At 44.4% G+C, this 14470-nt stretch overlaps 1 protein-coding gene across 3 annotated transcripts in view; it reads right to left on the bottom strand.

Moving 5' to 3' along the window:
• Positions 1–14470, bottom strand: part of TTI1 (TELO2 interacting protein 1) — a 44290-nt gene that overhangs the window by 18741 nt on the left and 11079 nt on the right. For all 3 annotated transcript variants that reach the window (XM_006749707.3, XM_031020969.2, XM_081832798.1), the window contains exons 2-3: positions 7805–10134; positions 2920–3129 (exon numbers count right to left, since the gene is read on the bottom strand). In XM_006749707.3, the coding sequence (XP_006749770.1) occupies positions 2920–3129; positions 7805–10106 (2512 nt within the window). In that variant the 5' untranslated portion in view covers positions 10107–10134. The remainder of the gene's footprint in view (positions 1–2919; positions 3130–7804; positions 10135–14470) is intronic.

Here is a 14470-nt window from a genome sequence, read left to right as displayed (position 1 = left end):
AACTGGGGACAGTGTTTTATGAGAGATGCCCCACTTCGACATGATCTCCCAACCTCAGACGCAGGAACAGCATTTACAAGGGAAAATGTCTAGGAACTGATCCTAAGGAAACCGTATAAAATTTGGGTCAAGCTATGAGTCAAGATATTCACCAGAGCATTAACTATAACAACTAAAAACTGGGGGGTTTGGTGGGGGGGAGAACCCCTCCATGGCCACTGTGGCCACTCAAGGGGAAATAATTATGACGTATCATGAGGGCCCCCAAATTTGTGTTTACTGAGGGCTTTAACAAGGGAAAATGTTTATGAAAGAATATTGTGTTAAAAGGAGAAAAGCAGTACATAATAAAACTGCATACACAGTGGGAGCACTATTATGTATATTTTTTGCATAGCAGGAAGGACAACGAAATACTAACAGAGATGGGGTCATGAGATCATACGGGATTTTGATTTTTTTTCCTATACCTTCGGTCTTTTCTAAATTTCCATTAATAAATATTTCAAATAAAAACGTAAGAGGGCAACATTCTAATTTGGAGCCCTGAGGCTGGGCAGCTCCCTGGCTGGCCTCTGCCCTGACCTTTACCCTTTCTCTCTTCTTGGTTCATTCTTTGACTAAAAGGCTCATGTGTCTCCTCCACCAGCCTGTGAGATCTTTCGATGGCCAAGATCAGGCCTTAAGGATGTCTGCATGAGATACCAGTGGGGCAGCTTGGCGCAATACACAGGGATGGGTTTGGTCAAAGGAGGTCAGTTCAAGTCCTGCCTGCACACGTATTAGCAACCCTCTCATCCTACATTACTTCATTTGGAAAAAAGGTACAAAGCACACACACCTCATTTGCTTGTTGACAGCCAAATAAGATGAATGTCACCAACTATTAGCATTCTTTCACTGCCTAGAGTGCTGTGTTGCGCATGATAGGCATAAATTTGTAAATTAAAACAACAACAAAAAGACCTGAGAGTTGCATGAAACCCAGGCCAAAATCCCTACCCTGAAAAATTTTCCTCTATGTACTTACAGCCCCCAGTTCCGTACCATCCCCCCCTCACCAAGCCACCATTACTAGCTATGCTCATTTCCACTGAGCTGGACGTTGTTCGCTTCACTTTTTCCCATTTCTGTTTCCTCTGCTGGAAAAAAACAGAATCTTATAGCAGAGGCCACACCTGTCTCTACCAGATGCTGACAAGATAAATGAAAATGCATTTGTAGAGTGCTTGGATTTCTTGGAGAAAGGGACCTCAGATACATGAGGTGCTTTCGTCGTGGCTAAAACAAAAAACACATGTCAAACCAACATCAAGCCAAACATTCTTTATAATGCCAAGTGTGTGGTGTGTACTTGATGAATGATAATTATAAGAATGAGAAGGCTGTGCTTTTCTTCCCAGAGGATTTGTTGTTTGAAATTTACCTATTGCACAATGTTATTTGAGGGATGTGGATTCTTCCATTACTGGGAGAAAGGTTGATTCATTCAGTCTGCTCCTAGCCAACATCAACTAGAACCAGAAGATCCTAATCGTGAAAGAATGGATTCACAGACAATGCTAGAATTTCAAACAAAAATGGCAAATCTGGATTACGAGGGATCATGATGCCTCCCCTCCCTCTGGGTTTCCGGGTTTTGGTGTGGGATGCAGGTCAGGAAAAGAAAGATTGGGTTGGCTTAAGAAATAAAACTGAGAAGAAAAGGCCTGATAATAGACTTCTGATCAGAAAACTGTCCTCGGGGAGGGCAATGACTCCGTTCCGCATAAATCATTACCCGGGCTCTGTGATAATTCCCTGACACACCGCAGGAACTGGCGGTAGTTAGTTGCATCGAACCACTATTTCCTGTTATCCTGGAAGTACTGGTTTCACTTCACGGGAATCTTGGAGTGGAGACCACCAAAAAAGAAAAAGAATCCTGCTCAATTCCAACCTAACAAACTAATTTGGGACTCGGTTCGATTTAGGATAGTTCTGAGACCACCAAGCTCATTATGACTTGGCATTTTATATTTGCAGAGGAGATTCTAACAATTTATTAATCGTTCCGTGACCTGAAGCTCCAGATTGAGCTTGTGAATAAAACAACCGGCCAGAGCTTCAACCAGCCTGAACTCCCTTCTCCTTTATCATATAAATAGGTAAGAAAAACATTGAAATCTCCTCCTGCCAATAAATAAAGGGACAAAGCATATGAATAGACAATGGGAACAAGAAAAAAATTGTCAGGAAAGGAACATATAGGAAAATGTTCGACCTTGCCTGTAATCAAAGAAATGCAAAGTCAAATATCAAGAACCATCTTTCACCTATTAATCTAGCAAGAAGTGAAACTCGTAAATGGCCAATGTTGGCAAGGTTGTGGTACAACCAGTGTTAATCCCACGCTGCTGAAGGGAAGGTATAAATTGACACAACCTTTCTGAAAGGCAATTTGGCAAGCATAAAATAATGTTCATATCCTTGACCCAGAAATCCCACTTCTGGGATTTATTAAAGAAATATGCAAAAAAAAGGTAAAAGGTCACGTGCACAGAATCATCCACTGCCACACTGTTTATTAGAGTGAAAAGCTAGAAGCAACCCGAACGTCCCACAGGGGAATGGATACTTAGTAGCAGCTATTAAAACATTAATTATGAAAACTCTATAGCAACGTGGAGAGTTGCTGATTATATAACTAAGTGCAAAAAGGGTATAATGCATTTAAGCTGTGGCTGTGACCATATATAAACAGGTCTGCAACAGGAAAGAATGGGATAAGATGGCACAAAAAAATGAAGTTGCTTCTGTTGAGCATGGTAGGGTCATGACTGACTTTTCTGATTTCCAAACTTTCTGTAATGAGATCTCATTCTCATAATAATCTGCTTCAAAAAGAAAAAAACTGGCTAAGCCAAAATAAACAGTTACCTTCTTCATTATCAAAATCTGAGACATTTCCATCTGCCACATCCTTTTCTTTGAGGTAGTTCAGCAAAAATTGTTCAATGTCTTCTGCTGTGGTGGTATTCTCAAGTCCTTTCTCAGGAGCTGCTGGTCCTTGGCTCAAATGACTTCCCTCCTCCCCTGCACTCTGCTCTTGGGGTTGCCCGAGATCACCTGCGTCTGGGAACCACTGGGCTAAAAATAAAGTGTTATAATGATCACCACGGTCATTGACAATAGGCATTAGTACTCTAGAGGTAGAATAACCTCTTTGCCATGGCCTGCGTGGCCCCACACAATTTGGTCCCTCCGTCTCTCCAACCTCATCTTCCATCTCCTCCCAGTTGCCCGTGAACCGAGCATCTTCCCATTCCTCCAATGTGGCAGGTGTTTTCCGACCTCAGAATGTTTTGCATATGCTGTTCTTGTTGTCTGGAGTACCTTCCTCATGACATCACATCTGGCTAATTCCAATTCACCTTTCATGTCTCAGTACACATAGAACTTGCCTGGTAAAGCCATCCCTTGACTTCCCAATCCAATTTAGGTCCCTATAGGCTTTCTTATATAGTACTATCTTCTTTCCTTTCATATCAACTCATCATGATTTATAATTACATTTATCTTGAGCGTACTGTTTAGTGTCTGAATCTCCCACTAGACTCTGCTCCACTGATTGCCACTGGAATCCAACAAGCCCAGCATGGAGTGGGTGCTCAAATATATGCTGAATGAGAAAATATGCAAGAGAATACATACAAGTGACAAAATTCTGAGTACAGGATGCACTCTTCATTAGAAGAAGACAGGCTCTATAGAGTCTTGGAATGGACACAGACCCTCACATCTGTATTTCTGATAGAAAAGGCTGACATATTCTCTCCAAAGCTTTTCCTTCTTCAGGATGCTCCAGTATTTCTGATGTGTCACCACAGAATAAGCCTTAAACATCACTGAACCAGTGGCTTTCAAACTGTGCCTTGAGGAACCCTAACGGTTCTGCAGGAATGTCTCGGGGCCACAACAGGGAGGGCCCCAAGAGACAACATGCTAAAGGAGTGGGCCCAGGGCGTCTAACTCCTCTCTAACCCAGCAGCTCTGATTTCAGCTATTTTTGTATACTGGGTTTCCCCTAGGGCTTCATTTCAAAAAAGGCTCTTAACACTTAAAGAAACAACAATAAAAAAAAATCCCAGAAAACCCCAGTGTGAATTTTCATTCTTTTACAGACAGCAGGAAAAATGCCTCTGATAACCTTTCGCACCTGCTAATCTCCTTTCTATCAAGGAGCACGTGCGCAGAGCTGGAGCAACAGCAGATGGGAGATGCCAGGGCCAGGCCAATGGGAACCGCAGAGAGCAAATGCTGGGTGACAGTCTTCATTCCAGAACCTAGAGGTTCTACATGTAGGGGATCAATTATGCCATTTCCTCAATGCCCCGTCCCCACACATAAGTCAGGCCCTAGTATACTCCAAGGGATTGCATTCCCAACAAGTTAAAATCAGGACTTAGCATTTACAATGCTCAAAGAAGATATGTGATTCCTACATTTCTACATTTAGGCTAGTACCAGACACTAAAGTCCTTGCTTACAAAAATGGCTTTTAAACATGAAAAGAACTCAGTCTCACTCTTAATGTAAATTAAACTATAATAAGGTGCTATTTTTCTCCTATTGGATAAGCAAGGATTAGCAAAAAGCTCGGGAATATGGTGATGAGGGGGTGGCAAAATCAGCACTCTGCTACACCGCTGACAGGAGTTTAAATTGGTGCAACCTCTTTGGAGAGCAGTTTGAAACTCTCCATCCAAAACTTAAATGTGGGGTGCCTGGCTGGCTCACTCAGTGGAACATGTGACTCTTGATCTTGGGGTTGTGAGTTCGAGCCCCACACTGGGTATAGAGATTACTTAAAACAAACAAACAAACAAAAACACAAATAAAAAACCCCCAGATTAAATGTACTGTCCTCTAAGCCAATACTCCTCCCTAGGAATTTACCCTATTGATATACTCAGACATGTTCAAAATGACCTATAAAGATACTCATTGCAGCAATTTTTTTTTTTGTGGTGGTGGCAAAAGAATGGAAACAACCAAAATCTCCAAGAAAGGACCATTTAAGTAAATTGTGTGCAGCCACACAACAGAATCCTACGCAGCCATGAAAACGAGGTGGCAGCCCTCCACGTATGGATGTGGCACAGGCTCTCAGTGCTAAGGTGCATGGCATGGACTCTTTCTTACTTTTAAAGCTACCCTACTCTTGTTGCTATGAGTCATCAGCCAACTGGTAGGTGGTGCTCAGCAGTAACTGAACTGATAGTTCTTGCCCTCACTGTGGCACCTAATGCTTTTCAGCCAATGGCTGTGGAACACTGGTATTTATGGTAACTCCATTTTCTAAAACATGTGCTGGGTCCTTTGAAGACTTTTTAGAGGTTCTCTGAGACCACAGTTCCATTCCCATCTTAAAAGAGTGGCCATCAGTGAGGTCAAGATCTCAGGGATCGTGAGATCGAACATCTGTGGGGAGTCTGCCCTCTACCTCTGCCCCTCCCCCCTTCTCTCTCTCTCTCAAAATAAAATAAAAAATGAGAGAGTGGCCATCAGTTAGACAACTCAAAGACAAACAAACGGCAGCACGCAGTGCTACTCTGATTCGTGAACGACTGACCAACTCTACTTCAGTGTGGCTCACCATTTCAAATGCAAATATATTTGGGGTGATTTCAACACTTTCAGGAAAGCCATCCCCCATTTTGCTTCTTTCCGTAGGATGCCCTCAAGTCAATGTTAATCATCCTCGTTTTTCTCTCTACAGTGGAGACCCTTCCTCTTCCGCTTCAATTAAAAAAAATAAAGATAAAGCGCTACACAGGGTTTCTCCTTTCAAGGTGACCAAAGACATCAGCAACCCAAGACAATTCATTTTTCAAGGCCCCAACTGAGATTATCTCCTGAGAGGATATATTTAATAGGCCTTTTCTCAATATAGTTTTAAAATCTCAAACTGACAATGTAGTCTAGTTCCCCAAAGCACTAAAGGTGGAAGTCTGGGCTAGCTTCAGACCATGGAAGCCATGAGCCAGGCTCAGCAGTGCTGCTGCGAGGGCAGGGGTCCAGTCCTTCTTGGTCACTGCTGACATCCCAGCAACTAGTCCAGTCCACAGACTTCCGAGTGGTTGCAAAATAAAATCCAAACTCCCTCCGTTGGTCTACAAGACCATGTGGGGTTTATCCTCGCCTCACCTACCAGCTTTATCTCATACTACTCTCTCCACAATGGCCTCTCTCCCAGGCTCTGCACCTGTTTCTTTTGCCCGAAGGTTCTTAAAAAAACATAAGAAGGGTAGGACAGCTCCACACATACCGAGGGGCCCTTCTCAGCCTTCAGGTCTCAGCTCTAGTGTTGCTTCCTCAGAGAAGCCCTCCCTGATCACTCTACTTAAAGTATCCTACCCTGTTCCTCTCTTGCATCAGGTTGTCTGTTTTCTTCAGAGTGCTTATTAGACTCTAAAATGAACTTGTTTAATGATTTACTTGTCATCTCCTTTGCAGGAGCAAGAAAGTTGAAGAGTTTATTCATCTTGCTCACTGCTATATCCTGATTACTAAGCAGTGTCTGACACACGGCAGCTACTCTTTATTAAACGAACGAATAAAAAAACATTTAGATGGCATGCGAATGTTCATGAATGAATGAATGAACACTGGAAATGGTATCAGGTACAGGGCAGACGAGGGTCTCTGTTCCAGCCACCCTCCTTGCTGTGGCAAACTTTCTTACATGTAAGAAATCCTGGATTTCTGGGCTGACAAAATGAGGTCAGTGACATTTTCACCTACCATGGAGGCTAGTGGGCTGAGATAAATACTAGAGATATGGTCTTTGGATAAAAGGGACTCAAGTATACAGCTCGTTATTTTTTCATTCAAAGACAATCTAATTGAGAGATTCTTTTTCTTATTGTCCAAAACTTTGCCATTTTAATGGTTATGAACACCTCCAATAGATACCCAACAGGACAAAAGGAAGGAGAGAAACTCAAACCACCTCATACAATTCAAAGGTTAAAAGAAAGTTTCTAGACCTCTGTCCAGTATGGTAGTCACGAGCTACATGTGGCTATTTAAGTTACAATAAAGAATTCAGTGCCTCAGCGACACTAGCCACATGTACCTAGTGGCTACTGTAATGGACAGAACATATATAGAATATTTCCATCATCACAGAAAGTTCTAGTGGACAGTAATGCTCTAGCGCATCTGTGGACTGAGTAATTCCTGTTATTCCTGTTCTCCATTAGCACAGATACTGCTAACCCCACGTACTGTCAGAAACAGTCTGGTTTACTGAAAAGAACAAAACTGTCATAAATCCTGACTTTACTCTTTATTGCCTGTGTGACCCTGGCTAAGTCAGTCTCACTGAGCCTTAGTTTTTCTTTTCTGTAAAATAAAAATGATGTTTACATTTAGTCTGCAGGGTTTATGTCCCTGACACAGAGCAGGAGCTCAATATATGATAGAGGTTATTAAGAGTATGTATGTGTGTATATATATGTGTGTTATTAAAATTACATATATGTATATATTAAAATACATTACATATTACTATATATTAACATACATATTAATAACATCTATGAGATATATATAATATACACATATATTTTATATATATCTATGTGTATATATATATATAAAAAGCAGTGGAACCCTGGCATAACATGTAGGACTGGACCAACAACTATTCAAATAATGTCCTCCATAGCATAACCACACACAAACAAAAGATAAGATTAGGCAAACAAGGATACTAGGCCTTCCCCGAAATTAGCATTAAAAAGGGCTCTGAATGTACCTAATGCTGCCAGCAGGGCATGCAGGACACCGACAAAGGAAGTCGCTCTCTTATCATAAAATTGATCCAGAGTGGCCAAGACATCCTGAACCACATCTGCCACCAAAGGAAGCAGGCTAGCGTCTGAGTTCCACAGCATGACTTCCAAGACCTTTGGGGTATGGGGGTGCAGAGACAGATGACGCAGATTTAAAGAGATCCCATTCACCAAATAGTCCGAATTTTGATTGATCAGGTGCTGCACAGAGTCGTAGCCACAAGCATGGCAAATGTCCATCATGGCGCTGGTAGCTGCCTGACTAATGAGCAGGGTTTGGTCCCCAGCCTTCTCCAGTACTGGATAGAGGGCTGACATCAAAAGCAAACGAAAGTCTTTTCCTAGTGCGTACGCAAAGCGGCCAATCCCTTCCAACTGGATGCATATTTGCCAGATGTTGCTGTTCATGGAGCAGATAGTGGGACTCGGCTTTGAGAAGGCTGAAAAAGATGTAACTTGGCAGGTGTGTGCACCACATGTAATGGCCTGGAGGCCTGACCGCTTCATTGTTAGCTCCTCTTCCACTTCTTCAGATTCGATACAAGTGATCAAATACCAGTTTTCTTGGCTTGTGTATTCTTCCAGTATAGATGTCACAATCTCCCTCAGGTCCTCGGGGCTTGTCTTAATATGGTTTTCATGAAGATTCTCCACCTCCAGCCCAGCAGCCCCCACAACCAGCTCATTCAGGATCATGGCAGCTTGCTTCCGGTAAACCACAGATTCGTGGTACAGCTCCATAAAGTGATCTACGAGCAAATAGAGGTCCCCATAAAAACCAAGAAGCTGACACACCTGCTGCAAGAGCAGGAAAAGCCTCTCATCGGCGAAGAAGCGGAAATATCTCCTCTGCATTGGGCTCCACGGCTGCGGAGCCGCAGTCTCCGGAGAAGCGCTCAGGTGACCAGAATTCCAGCACCGCTCTTCGACGACTTTGATGTCAGTCACATCCAATTCTAGCACTTGGATGAGCGCTTTGGAAAGGCGCTGAAGATGGGCCACAGAGTGGAGGACAAAGTTCACTTTGGGGCCCAAGAGTTTCAGATAACCGAGTAACAGGGAGAGAGTAGAGAATTTGCCCTGATCGTCCTGGGAGTTCATGAAGCGGGGAAGAGACGTGGCGAGGGAATGCAGGTTTTCTGACAAGATGTCAGCAAAGGCTCTGTTGCCAACCACTACTTTCTGATCTGCAAAATGTCTCAGAACTTTATTGCACTGGGCTTGGACTTCAGGACTCTCATCATTTACTAGACCCACCAAAGCCTTCAGAAGGGGTCCAGCCGAACCAACCAGGGACTGACCGCACTTCAAAAGAAGGGCCTCGATGAGTTCTATCAGTGCCAGCCTGACCTTCCAGTGTGGGTGGACTGAAACACACTCAATGATCTTTTTAAGAAGGAGAGTCAGTTTGTCACTGGTGTTTTTTACCCACTTGGCTTCCCTGTGAACCATCAGCTCTGCGACTCTATGCTCCACTGCAGGCTTTGGTTGGACCTCTGAGATCCTTTCGAGCTGCTCATCAGCCATAATGAAACTCACTGTCTCGTAAAAGATTTTTAGGGAAGACACGACAATGCTGTGCCCTTGTTTAAAGTCTCCTGTGATCACCCTGGTCAGTGCCATTGAGATTCCAGGTAAAAAAGAAGCAAACAAATCCCCCAGCTGCTTCTGCTCAAGCTCACCCAAGGACCTCGGATGGTCCTGACAGTCACACTGTAAGAGTAGAACCTGTAAACATTTTAAGGCAGCAATTTTAATTTGCTTTGATTTCTCCTGTTCTGCTAGGTTCAACAGTAAAGATACAGCAAATCCTAAACGAGGCAGGATGGAGGGCTCATAAAAAGCCAGGATGATGTCCCCATAAGCCGAGTGCATTAACGTGCTGAGGCCACGGATCACAGCCAATTTCAACTCCTCGGACACAGCTGCGGGTTTTTGGGAGTTGGGCGAATACAGACAGGCAGAGAGTTCCGAAAAGAGCTCCTGGAGAAGTTCTTGTTCCTTCACACATGTTGAAGAGAGGACAAACGTGAGGCATTCCACCACGCTCTGGATCAAACGCTCTCTCTTGGGACCCGGAGTCTTCAGCGTAAATCGCAAAGGGAAGAGGATGTACTGCTGAAGCTCCTGAAGGGCGGAGTCACTCACAGCTTGTAACCTCGCCTGCAGGTGCTCCACGGTCTCCACCGTCTGGGTCTTTGTGAGCTGAACACAGACTGGGCGTAAGGCACCGAAGGCCTCCTCAGGAGTATCGAACACTGCCATTGTGCAGTAGTCTCACTGAGGAAGCATCCTGCAGGCCGGAGGAAGAACACTTTTCAGTAAAGGTCAAGGCTCAAAGCAAATTCAAAGTGGACCTGCAGTCATTCAATCAACAGACATTTAGTGGGGGCCTATGTGTCAGTCACTGCACAAGGTGCTAGAGGAGCAATGGAACTGAAGAGAGGTGGCTGCTCTTCTGAGGGGGCCCCGGTCTACTGAGGGAAGCAGCTGGACAGTTCCAACACAGGCTGCTAAGAATGGGGGACGGGCCTGTGCTCACGGTCCTGAGTGAGTGTGGGAGACCCATGCGTCAGAAGCCTGGGAAAGCCAGGCTAGGTTTCACAGGAGGAAGAGGCTTGAGCCAGACTTGAGGGAGGAATAACAGGAATCTGTGGGCTATGCTAACGAGTTTGGATCTTAACCTGTGGTAGTAATGGAGAGCCACTGAAGGTTATGCCTTTTTCTTTTTCTTTTAAGATTTTATTTATGAGAGAGAGAGAGAGAGAGAGAGCGCATGCACATGCAAGAGTGGGGGGAGGGGCAGAGGCAGAGGGAGAAGCAGGCCCCCCACTGAGCAGGGAGCCCAACTCCGAACTCGATCCCAGAACCCTGGGATCATGACCTGAGCTGAAGGCAGACGTTTAACTGACTGAGCCACGCAGGCACCCCAGTTTTATCTTTTTCAAGTTGACGTATAACATTTATAGAGTAAAATACACTAGTCTTAATGTACAGCTCAGTGGGTTTTTGTGATGTAGAGATCTATATAACCACCACCCAAAACAAGACAAAGAATATTTCCAGCTCCCTCAAGCCATTTTACAGTTGATTCCTGCTTCCCCTGCCCAGTGGTAACCTCTATTTTGACTTCTATCACCTGTTCCTGTCATGGAGAGGTTTTAAGCGGAAGTTATAGGATCAACTTTACGCACCGAGAACACCCCCTGGCAGCCAGTGATATGGAAGAAGAGTCAGAGGTGGGTGAGATGGAGAGCGGAACAAAACAGAAGCGAGTAGCCAGAGAAAGGGGAAAACCAGGAGCGCACACCATCACAGAAATCATAGGAGAAGAGAGAGTCCAGCAGGATGGAAAGATGGACAGCAGGCAGGCAGTGAAAGGAGACAGGTTTATAGGTGAGCGAACGAACTGAGCAACTTAATACCAGAGAGTCTCTTTTCTCTGTGAGGAGAAATTCAAAGTCATAGGCTGACAGTGAACAAGAAGGGGGAGGGCGGGGTAAACAGAGGGCTTGAGGAGAGAAATAAAAGTCTCAAATATTCCCTTTGGGGAAGCAGAGCATGCTGGGAAGACATAAAAGTGTGGCCCAAGGGTACTGAGGACTGAGTTGAAGCTGGAGACCATAAACACGTACAATCATAAAATGTTGGCACTGGAGGGAGGTTAGAGATTGTCTAGGCTGGTGGGGTCTGTCAGTCTGTCTGTCTCTCCCAATCTCTCTCTCTCTCTCTGGGCTCAACTTACTGGGGGCTTCTGAACAGATGATGCCCCTTCCTGTCCCCAATCCAATGAACCCTCCAGAGCCCCACTGACTACAGGGCTGGCAGGCAAGTGGTGCCTGGTGAGTGTGGGCAAGATCTGCTCAGCCCAGAGAGAGACAGTCTGTGCCGGATTTTCCTCCTGGGTCAGGAGAGGGCTCCAGGGCAACAATCAGGCTCTAAAACCCTGGAGAGAGTCTGGTCCACAGAGCCCCATGATCTTCTGCAAGGAAGGGCAATATTGGTCACTGTGAGGCTTGTTGGGGGGATATCTCTTGGTCTCTGTGACCACCCCCCAGAAGCTATGAAAGGAAGAAAGCTCAAATCTGCCCTTTCTCAAGCTATTGACGCCAGAAGGCTCGGCCAGGGATTACTGCCTTCCCACTGGCACTGGCTCACACACGAATGACCCAGAGGCTGCTGTGCTGTCCCCTGCCTGAGGTACTGTAGTTGGAACAACAGAAGGGAAGGAAGACAGCCACTTAATGGGACCCAGCAGTCTGAGGTGGTGAGTCTTAGACTAACAGAACTACTAAGGGAGACAGACGAGAATTTGAAAAATAATAAGAGCAATAAAAAAGTTTGATCACAAGGCGAATGATATCTTTTAGAATTTTAAAAACATGATTTTCCACACCGAAAAAGCTCAATTGATGGGATTTTTTTTTAAAAAGATGGTTAATTACTGAGATCCAATCAGTGGCCTGGAAGATCAAGTAGAGCTATTTTAAAACCCAGAACAGAACTACAAAGAGACGGAACTCGTGAGACTTGGAAAAGCAACACGTAAATAGCTGGGAATTCTGGAAGGAGAGAAAGGACCAGATGGAGGAGCCAGAGCAAATAAACAACTGAAACATTTCCCTGAGCTGCAGAAAGATTTATCTGGAGACTGAAAAGACAGAAGGACACACACCTAGTCACACTCTGGTAAAATTCCTGTATGCTAAAAGAGACAGAGGAAAATTATACATGCTTTCAGGAAGAAACAAACAACTTAGAAGACTGGCTCTGGCTTTCTCATATGCAACAAGGGACACCAGAAAACGATGGAATAGCATCTACGGACTGCAAAGAAAGGACTGTGGCCCCCAAACCCTATATACAGGCAAGCAGTCACCAGTCAGACTGCAAGAACAAGAGCAAGGATTCAGAGAGGGCATTACCCACACACCCTCCCAAGGAAGATACTTGAGAAAGGATTCCATTCAAATGAACAACTCTAAACAGAGATCTAAAATGGGCAGATGAATGAGGAAGGAAAAACTGTTAGTAAATTGTTTTTTCTTCTTTTAGCATGGAAAACTTATTTCAAATAAAATGTTTAAGTGGAAGCCCAGCACACAAGGTAGAATAAATCAGAGGGTCTGGTTGAAGCTGGAGTGAAGGCAATGGCCTGGGGCCCTACATCTCTCTTATTCATCTCAGGACTTTCAAGACGACGACCTGGGGCCCCCCTGAACTATGCTCTCAGATTGTACAACACAAACTGCAATAGAGCCAATGAAGTGGGAACACACAATCCATCCCAGACTGAACTCTGCTGGCTTGTCGGTGCCCCCTTGGTGATTTACGGCCTTCACCTGAGCTAGAAACCTTAGCCTCTCTTTCTCCCACCTCCCTCTTAATGCCACCATTCTCTTAAATTTCATCAATTCTACCCCTTCAACATCTTTCAAATCTGTTGGTGACGATAACCATCTATTTATTGTTGGACTGGCTGTAATTGTTTCCTCGAGGGCCCCTGGTCTCGTGTGCTTGCCCTTCTTGGATCCACATTCCACAATGACATGTAAGTAATCTTTCTAAAACAAAAACCTGATCACTCTTTGCTGCTTAAAATTCTTCAACTGCACTCCCTAGCCCACCTATTCACCATGGCATGTGGGGCTCTTGGCCATCAGGCTCCTGCCTATCTCAGCAACCTCAGCTCTCAGGGCTTCACTCCTTCCACCTGAAACTACAGCCACGTAAAATGACAAAATTTGCAATTTCCCAAGCAGGTGGCGCTCCTTCACATTCACCTCCTTTGTCCTGTTTCACATTCACCACTGTGCACACCGCTATTATGGAACATCGTAAGCTGCATGATTTTGTATCCATCTGTCTTAAGTTACTTTAGACTGGGCAATCCTATACCTTGAACCCAGAAGGGCATCTGGCACATGACAAGCACTCAAAAACATCGGGCCCCCTCTACCTTGAAGTTGGATATGGTAGGGTATTGGCAGGCTAATACTCTTGCTGACAACTAGAAAAAGCCAGATAAATTACAAAAATAATTCCTTAAAGCATAAGTAGTTGTGGAAGCAACAAGGACTAGGTGGATGAATACTCTAGCCAGGGGTGAATGTTCAGTGAGTCAACAGTCGATAGCTGTTTCTTTTTTTTTTTTTTAATTTTACTATTTATTTTATTTTATTGCCCTTGCTGCATTTGCCGACCCTCGCATGAGCTCAGGATTACAGTGTGGCCCAGGCCGAGGGCTGTCACTGAGGAAAGAGAAACCATAATGCTTTTAAAATGTGGTTATGTGGGGTTGAGGTGGGACAAACCTGCAGTTTTTAGAGATCTCAAACTACACGGCTTCTGGGAGAAGGCTGCTGTTGGGGGACAAACGGCTGAGAAATGTCCAAACACATGAAAGAGATCAACCCCACAGATTCAAGAAGCTCAGCAAACCCAGGTTGGCGGTACAAAGACAAAAACAGACATATCACAGTAGAACTGTTATAAACTGAAACTAAGAAGAAAAATCTTAAAAGTAACGGAGCAGTAAGACTGACAGATTGTTCTCCACAGAAATGATGAAATCCAGAAGACAGTAGAAGTAGAAGAACATTTTTTTTTTTCTTTTACAATTTTTTTTT

The sequence above is a fragment of the Leptonychotes weddellii genome, chromosome 10 (assembly GCF_054177405.1).
Source record: "Leptonychotes weddellii isolate Sample4059 chromosome 10, ASM5417740v2, whole genome shotgun sequence".
Lineage (NCBI taxonomy): Eukaryota > Metazoa > Chordata > Mammalia > Carnivora > Phocidae > Leptonychotes > Leptonychotes weddellii.
Note: the sequence above shows the minus strand (reverse complement) of the source record. Positions and strands in the feature narration are given on the sequence as shown.